Here is a 9,511-nt window from a genome sequence, read left to right on the forward strand (position 1 = left end):
GTGGGTCCTCTAAGGAGACCATAAACTAATTTTGGGTGCCCACATAGCAATATATTAGGTCTGGGTCCCAGTTTTCAAATTATAAAACCTAAATGAACCGAAATACCCAGACAAGGTGTGAAATTTCGGCCGAGATCACCGGTTCTCTACCTGACAAGAGATCACCGGTTCTCTACCTGACAAACCGGCGAAATCTCGCCGAAAGTTAGTCCGAAATCAGATAAAATTCGAAGTTCAAACCCTGCTTGTCATTTTCCCTGGTCTTCTATTAAAAACCCTCCTCTGGCGGAAATCCTTTGATCGTTGAATTGACTGAAGTACTTTGGTCTGTTGTCTGTGCTTTAATCCACCAGAACCCACATCACAATGCTCATTTTAGTAATTACTTTGGTCTAAGCGTTTCTTTTTCTTACCATTTAGAATACCCTTTAGTCATTCACAATGTCTTCTTTTTAAAACTACAACGTAAAGCTAAACTAACTTCATTTTTTCGTCCAAATAACTATTTTTTCTTAATCATTATCATATTGTTTACTGATCCACCACCGTCATTTTCATCTCCCGCAAGATTACTCTACTATTGAAGACCAAACTGACAATATTCAACGCCATTGAAGGCTAGAGGCAAGATTAACTCTGCCATTGAACACCAACAGCAAGAGATGAGAAGGAAATGTGAAATAATGCCCCTCCCCCCAAGAAAAAAGAGAACGAAATGTGAATTAAAGGCAGTGGCGGACCCAGGATGAAATAGTGGGGGGGCCGAAGAATGAAAGCCACTAACCTTCCTATTTGGGGTCTCACCGCTAAATTATTTTATTAAATTAAAGAATAGACCCACATATATATTTGTGGGGCCCACACATATTTGAAAAAAATGATAAATTATTGATAATGATATATTTTTTTTTTTAACAAAATATAGGTAAGATTAAAGCAACAATATAAAAAAAATATACACATGACTTCAACCCTAAAAAGTTAAATGCAAACCAAAATTTCATTGGTAGGAGATGTAAACAAAAAAAAAATTTAGGTAAGAGATACAAATCAATGGTAGTTAGTTACCTACTAACTATAGACATTTTATTCACAATACAAAATCAAATAACAAAATTGCGATAAAGAAACATAGAATATAAAATTAAATTAAAAAGAATAACAAAAGAAAAGAGAAAAAAAAAGAAACAATGAAAAAATTGAGAAAGAGAAAGAGACTTAATTGTGGAGTAGATTTTTTTCCAAATTTTCTTAAGGCACTCTTATAGAAGGGGAAGAGAATAAATAGGAAAAAAGAGGATAGAGGAGGAGATAAGAGAATAAATAGGGATTGAAGAGTTAGTTTTTAATTAGAAATAACATTTTGATTTTTGAATACCTAATAAGATTTTTTTTCAAAAATTTCCTTTAACCCACGTTTATAGAAATTGAAGAGAATAAATAGGAATAAAAGATGAGAGAGAAGAGAGGACAAAATAAATAGGGATTGATGGATTAGGAATGACATTTATACCCATCATTTTACCTTTAAAAATTGTTCACAATATTGGGGGGGCCAAATAGTGACATTTCACATGGGGGAGAGAAAAACCGAAAAATTAAAGGAATTAGGGGAATATGGATAAAATTTTTTGACATGCCCCCTCCGGCCCCTTCATAGGTCCGCCCCTGATTAAAGGCATATCACATTTAATTTGCTTTGAAGTCTTGGAGGCTGAAAACTTCTGATTCAAAGCAACAAGGTCTTCACAGCAGAGCTGAGGCTGAGACTGAGACGAAAGAGCAATGGAAGATGGAAATCCAAAACGTAGAGTTTTTTCAAAGGAGAATGCTCGAGAAGATGGTGTTGGTGTTCAGTTTGTTCTTGAATCAAAAGGTAAGATTTCGTTATTTTTTCTAATTTTAGTACTTTGCATTGTCGATGTCGTCATCAATGGTTTTAGATCAGAAACAAGGAATTTTGGTTGTAAAAGGTTAGTAAGAATTTAAGTTTTTTGTTGCTGTGGATGTGGTGGTATGCAGGGTACCATTTCATGGTGGCGATAGTTGAATTGACGATATTGGCGTTGACTTTTTCATATTCTTATCTTCTCTAAAAGTTATTGTGAATGGCTGAAGGGTACTTTAATCATATCAAATTGTATTAAGCAGCTTGTAGGATATTTTTGGTCTTTCCAAGTTTGAAATTTGAAAATACTTAGCGGTGAGTAAACTGTCTTAATCTGGTTGGGACCTAAACACAATATATTGCACTAAATGGTCCCAACATCAGTTTAGGGTCTACTACGAAGACCCACACATAAAAAAACTATTTAAAAACAAAATAAAAGAAACAAAGAAACAAAAGTTGTCGTGATCCAAATCTTGTACCTTGACTTCAAATATAGACTCACATGGACATATTTTAGTGGGCAACCCGAATGACCCGATTCTGGAGATCTTTGTGATGGAAGCAAAAGGTAAACCTGTCACTGATCTCAATTAATGGTGGGGGTACAGGTGCAATGCAGTATTGTATAACCCAAGCCTAAGAAGTCGACCTTTCACTCATTTAAAATCTATAAAGATGTACCCAAGTTTTTCTATAAATTTTTTGTAAGATTTGGGATTTTTTCCTTAGTTTTTGTTACACCATTTTGATGATTGATTGAGATGTTTCCATTATTTTCTTCTACTACATAGTGATATTTTCTTCTACTATATAGTGATATTTTCTTCTTCTTTGTCCATGGACATAACACATTGCATTGATGTGTGGACCATGTTAAATCTATGTATTTTGTTGTTTTGTTTCTGTTTATGTTCTTAATTTCTTGGTGTTTATCTTAACAAGAAATGATTTCATAAAATGGCATTTAAGATATCATACTTTACCATCACATCACTTCCTTATTTCCACTTAATCAAGCTCAATAAGCTTCCTTCTTATGTGAGTTAATACTAATTCATGTTGTGGTAATACTTACCTTCTTTCCCGACCCAAGATAGTTCAACATGTCACTTATGCATGATACTCATTGGCATTATTCATCTATCACTATTGTATCTGGGTTTAAAACTACTTCTCAAACTCGTTCTCTTTCAAGGATAACTGAATAACATGGTATCATTTTCACTAGATCTTCCTGAACAAGGTGGCTCATGATTTCTTGAGGCAGATTTCACCATTAACAACGCATGATAAATATTTAATTTGCTTCTCTGATGGAATACATAATATTATGCTTATATAAAGTTAGTACGGTCCTATCACATTATTGAGGGATTTGAGATTTTCAATTAGAGTTTTGGGTGAAAGATCTTGTAATGCCATTTCTTGGTGACTAGTTGTGAGATCTCCTTATGTACTTCTTCCACATAGTAAAAAAGTTCTTCCACTTCACCCATGGACGTAGCACACAACATTGGTTTGTAAACCACGTTTAAACTCTATGTGTTCGTTTCCTTTTTTTTAATTTATTTATTGGCTACTTTGTGGTGTTTGTTTTAACATGGAAATTTCTTCTTTGCCTGTGGATGTAGCACATCACATTAGTATGTAAACCATGTTAGATCTTTGTGTTCCTTTCATTTTGTTTCTATCTATATTTTTATTTTGTTGGCGTTCATTCCAACATTAAGCAATGTAATAAATGAGAACAAGAGAAAATTAACACATTGGAATGCTTGTCAACCACAGAACCAGCTAGAGTGTGATGGAAAGAGGTTAAGTCCGCTCTAGAGTTGTTTGTATTCTAATTGTCTGTGCAGCAGGTGTCTAAGGCATTGAAGATTTTTGTAACTTTAAAAACTTTTTTTTAAAGAACTTGTTTCCCCATGAAAATATGAGTCCATTTTCGGCCACCGCTACTGATGTGAACTGAAATGCACAAGCATACAAGAGTCCCAAGGGCTTAAAGAAAACACAATATGTGCATCTAACCTCCAAGAAAATGTTGGATTCACCTCTTACCTCGGCTATCAAGGACTTTGATGCCTTTTGGGAGAAGGCAATAGAAACTCATGGAGTCCTTTAAGGCTCTTTTTGGTGTCTATTATCATTCTCAATTATGGGAAGTTTTCATTATTTTAAAGTACTTCATATAAATTTGTGATTTAAATTATTTCAAAATTTGTATATACTTTCCTTTGGGTTGGGCGTTAATTTCATAATGAAAGAATATAAACAAGTGAAAATTAGTTATGTGTGAAATCGGGGTGGAATTAGTTAGGTTGAGGGCTAATGGCATATAATTAAGAGGTTAACCTCATTAATGAATGTCCTTCTCTATCATTTAAGTAGTTTTTAAACATTGGGATTTTCAATATAAAGAAATATATTGAGATCAACTAATGATAATTATTATATTATTTTATTAATTAATATTGCATTTATGAATTATAATCATAATTTTGGACATCATTCTTAAAAGATTTAAACATCTAATGAATTGAATAGGCAAGGGTATTTTGGGAAAGAGAAATACAACCATGTCCTTTGAGTTTGTGATCAATTAATGGTAATTATTAGATTATTCTATTAATTATTATTGTGTTTATGAATGATAATTACAATTTCAAACATCTTTTTAAATGATTTAAAGATCTAACGAATTGAATAGGCAAGGGTATTTTGAGAAAGCCAAATGTAGCCATTTCTATTGTCCTTGAAAACTTTTAAAGAGGGCTTTTCTATCCTAAAGAAGGAGGAGCTTATGAATGAAAAAGTGATAGAGTTAATTTGAATGAGATTAGGGTTATTTTAACTTTAACATTAAAGGATTCATCACTAATTGTGTTCTGTTTTGACTCAAAATATGTCCTAGTATGCTCACCTACAAAGCTTCTATCCTCTTCTACGTCTCCCAATGTTGAATCCGAATCTATAGGTTGTAACTTGATTCCCTACCATGTAAGAACATGGTGTACTTAGGATATTTATAATGTGTATGTTAACATTTTCAAAGAATAGTTAGTGTTCTTTGTTCTCAAATAATAGAAGAATGGATTGTAGGTGTTTGTTAAATCTTTTGTTCTTTAAGAATGAAATAGTGAGAAAAGTGGCTTGAAGAACAACTTTTACGGGACAAGAATTCTTTTGGAGAAAAGAAACATGAAAAAATGGTCCTCTTGATCTCATCACCTCTACCTTTTTTTTTTTTTTTTTTTTTTTTTTTTTTTTTTTTTTTTTTTTTTTTTTTTTTTTTTTTTTTTTTTTTTTTTTTTTTTTTTTTTTTTAAAAATAAAATATTTTTTTTTTTAATAAAAATTTTTTTTTTTTTTTTTTTATTATTATTATTTTTATAAAAAAAAATTGGGGTGGTTTGTTTTTTTTTTTTTAATAAATTTTTTTGTTTTTTTTCCCCAAAAAAAAAAAAAAAAAAGGTGGGTGTTTGTTTTGTGGGGGGGGGGATTCATCTTGCCCCCCCACCCCTTGGGTTCTTTCTTCCCCTTCGAATGCAAACAGATTCTATTTGTCTTAACTTTATTATCAATCGAAAATTTGCAGGGCTGGAAAGAATTGACAGAGATAGGAACCCCAGACAATTTCAGCCCAGCCCGCACCATCCAAATATACATAAAAAAAACATGATAGAGAAACAGGGAAGGCAAAGCTAAGAGGTCAAATGTTTGTCTCAGTGAATACATTCAGAATGGATGATAGACAATTGTTTTGTAGCAAAATCAAACCCAAAATTGTAATACTGTTGAGCCAAGCTACCAATAATACTTGGGCCTTTGCCACCATCGGCTGGGGTGGTGAAAGCTAAGCAAAACACTGACTTAACTTGCTGATGGAAAATACTCCATTTCTCTAAAACTAGCTTGGCATGTCCTTTAAAACTAATAGTCAGAGTTGGAAAGCCATTCAAGTCTTTGGCAATGCTTCCGTTGAAGCACATTTTCCCTGCCCTGTGGTCAAAGAAAATCAGTGGGGTATTGAATCTTTCTTGCAGTATCTGATGTATAACATCGGTAAGCGTATAAAATGCATGTCTTGGAATAAACGTGTACATGGTACCCGTATCAAGGATCACCCTTCTATCAGGTTGAGCATATTCCGATGGAGGAAGATCAAGACTTTGTGAACCCACTTTAATGTCAACAACTCGGACATGATAATGACGATAGAATGTGAAGGGAGTAGTGAAGCCAGCTATATGTGCATCTTCACCAATGATCAGATTACCTTTGGAAGAAGGATCACTTGCATTACCCATGCAAACAGAGAATCGTGGTTTTGCATTGGAAGGTGTAAGCTGGGCAACCAGTGACAGGTCATTAGCAGCAAGGCCTAGTACTCCACCAATCCCCCCTTGATAATCCTCCGAAAGATTGTTGTCTAGACCACAACCAATGACTACATCCCTGAGAGCGGCTTTGATTCCATTATTGGAGTCCCTGATAGTGGTTTTGATTCCATTATTGGAGTTGGTGAAAAATATGAACTCGTGGCCAAGAATGCCTTCGCTGAAACTAGAATCTTGATAGCCGAGTGTATAACTACAAAGGTCCTTATCACAATACGTAGGTGACTTTTTGCAATATATAGAGTTGCATTTTACGTTTGCAAACGTTATTGACATGGTGCGATCATAGATTGGATTTGTCTGTGGATAACAATGGTTGCAGGGGTCGCATTGGATCCATAAGAGCCCGCTACCGGTGTCGATAAGCACGAAGACATCAACCGGTGGTGTACCAACGTTGAGTTTTGCAAGGAAAGAAAAATCGAAAGGAATCGTATCAGCTCGGTATCTATCCCTTCTTTTGGAGGTTAAATAGTCATAGCGAGCAATTGAGATTTCATATGACTTCTCAGCTCTGTCCCAGAAAGTGGTTTGAGGATTATAGAGTGGAGAAAGTGGAGAGTCGCGGTGGATGAGTTCAATTGCTAATCGAGGGTGTTTAGGATTTGCTGTAATATTGGTGTCGATGGATAAGCAGGGCAAGGAGATGAACAATAGGGTGAAGGATGAGATGATGACGAGTTCATAAACTTGGAAGGAAGTTGCCATTCTCGAAAAGAACTGTGAACGATGAAAGTGAATTAGAGTGGAAATGATAGCAAAGATTTCATCTATATATACAAATTAATTTGTAAGACGATGCTGTGAATGTGGAAGGTGTTGCAGGTTTGAATAACGATGGCATTTAAGGTGTGAATAAGGTCTTGGTGATGCAGGTTTGAGGAAGGTGAGAATAAGGTCTGGTGGTAAGTTGTAGGTGTGAAGAAAGTCTAAAGGTGGTAAGGCGTAGCTGCTCACACCTCTTAGAAGTTTACATCAACCTGTACTCATCAAACTAAACAAAGGCAAAGGAATTGAGAACACGATTTGGATTTCCTCCATCCAACTTTATGTTTCACAGCCTATTTTTAATTAATACAGGTACTTAAGTCCACTTATTATCAGGTAGACTGAAATAAAATTTTGAGTAGAGAGGTTCGATCTGAACTCATGAAAACACCAACTTTCTTGATAAATGCAATGAAAAGAAAATTGTGAAATTAACCATTGAGACAAAACCAATTATGCATGTTTGGGTTACTGGAAGAATATAAATCATCAATAATCTGGGAAATACACGTACAGGGCATAAGGCTAACCAAAATTCTAAATACTCTTCTCAAATCGATGAAATTGCTCCACAGATGGGCACTTGTTGCAATATTAAATATATTTCAAAGTTCAAATTCATTACATGCAAACTTGTCCATTGCAGACCTAGTGCTAATAATCGCACTTGCAACTTACATTTTGTCAATTAAGCAATGGAAAATTATTATTGTTATAAGCAAGTGCTAATACCCTTTGCTTGCACATATGCTAACATAGACAAACATATCTCCACACAAACACACACATGATACATATAACAAATACTAAAATTTGACATATATAACTAAGCCATCATCTGCTGGAATTCATTAAAACCAAGAACGCCATCACCATCAAGATCGAATATCTGTATCATGGCCTTGCACTCTTCATGAGGTATTTCGTCTCCAAGACGTCTGAACATCTTCTGCAAACCCTTAGGAGTAATGCACCCAGATCCTTTCTCCACTTCAAACATTTCAAAGGCCCTTCTAAGATCCTCATCATGTCCAGCTTCATGTTCCATCAACTTCATAAAATCCTCAAAGTCAATCAAATTGTCACCATCTGCATCAAGATCATTGATCACGCCTTGAGCTTCCTGGTGCGATATGTACTCCCCCACGGACGCAAAGTAGGATCTGAGTTCGTGAGCTGATATCTTCCCATCATTATCGGTGTCGAAATAACTGAATACTTCTTGGAGCTCGTCCTTTCTTGATCGATCTCTGAGTACACTCCTTGGAGTAGTACTTCCAGAGGAATACGAGCCATCTTTAGGAGGAGGAGGAGGAGGAGTAAAACTAAGCTCAGTTGCATGAGGTAGAGAGAAATTACGACTTGAAAGTTCAGATTTGGAAGGAAGAAGGCGTTGGAAGCTTAACCTGAAACTCTAGTTGTTGTTAGAGAACCATTTACCAAATGATGACGGCTTGGAAACAGCAGTACTTGCCATCGGAGCAGGAAGGCTGGATTGGTTAGTGTTTGTTTCTAGTTATGAGAAACGAATGAACATGAGAAAGGTTTATATAGATGGGAAAGAGATGCAACATTAGATGGACATGGACACACAGAATTACAAATTGGTTTGTTGCGTTACGTCTCATGGTGCTTTAGGGTGGAATAGGAAGCTGCATGGCAGCTTCGTTCGAGTGCAATAACCCAGCGTAAAAGAGACAATCAAACAACGCCGACAGTTTTTAGGTCACAGACGGCACCAATTTGTCCTACCTTCCGGAATGGATTCGATGCTTACGTAAGGTTGGAGAAAAGAAGTTGCAGCAATTACTAATTGAAAGAACACATTGAACTAATAAGCAGGCCCTAGATGTTCTTTTGGAACCTAGTCATCTCACGTTTTAGCTGATGAATTTAAAAAAAAAAAAACAAAAAGAAAAAAAGTTTTTTACAAATGGGTTTTCTAAGTAAACCATAAACTAATGTTAGGTCCCATAGTACAATACATTACGTCTGGGTCTCAACCAAACCAACAATATTATCCACTTTTAAATGTTTTCAAATTAAGAAACTTGAACGAACCAAAATACCCCTCAGGTTGCTTAATATAAAATAACTAAAATGTCATTTAGTCATTCACAATAGTCTACCACTTAAAGCTAAACTAACTTCTTCTTCTTCTTTTTTTTTTTTTTAACCGACAATTTTCACCTCCATTGAAGACTGGAGGCGAGATTAACTCAGCCATTGAACACCAAAAGCAAGAGATGAGAAGGAATGTGAAATTTTGCCCACCCCCCCCCCCAAAAAAAAAAAAGGAAAAAGAAATGTGAAATAAAGGCAAATCACATTTAATTTGCTCTGAAGTCTTGGAGACCAAAAACTACCGATTCAAAGTGCGAAGGTCTTCAAAGTAGAGGTTGAGACGGAGACAAAAGAGCAATGAAGATGGAAATCCAAAACTTGGAGTTTTT

At 35.2% G+C, this 9,511-nt stretch overlaps 1 protein-coding gene and 1 pseudogene across 1 annotated transcript; both read right to left on the reverse strand.

Moving 5' to 3' along the window:
• Positions 1–5,615: 5,615 nt before the first annotated feature.
• On the reverse strand, positions 5,616–6,998 carry LOC149016851 (aspartic proteinase CDR1-like). The gene has a single exon (XM_089156827.1). The coding sequence runs from the start codon at positions 6,996–6,998 to the stop codon at positions 5,616–5,618; it is 1,383 nt and encodes a 460-aa protein (XP_089012953.1).
• Positions 6,999–7,613: 615 nt separating this feature from the next.
• On the reverse strand, positions 7,614–8,557 carry LOC149016852 (putative calcium-binding protein CML41 pseudogene; annotated as a pseudogene).
• Between the last annotated feature and the right edge of the window lie 954 nt (positions 8,558–9,511).

This window comes from Hakea prostrata, chromosome 5 (assembly GCF_041222555.1).
Source record: "Hakea prostrata isolate BN-2017 chromosome 5, UWA_Hpros_2, whole genome shotgun sequence".
NCBI classification, from domain to species: Eukaryota; Viridiplantae; Streptophyta; class Magnoliopsida; order Proteales; family Proteaceae; genus Hakea; species Hakea prostrata.

Coding starts and splice junctions, on each gene's coding strand:
- LOC149016851 (XM_089156827.1), bottom strand. CDS start 6,998: ATGGCAACTTCCTTCCAAGTTTATGAACTCGTCATCATCTCATCCTTC.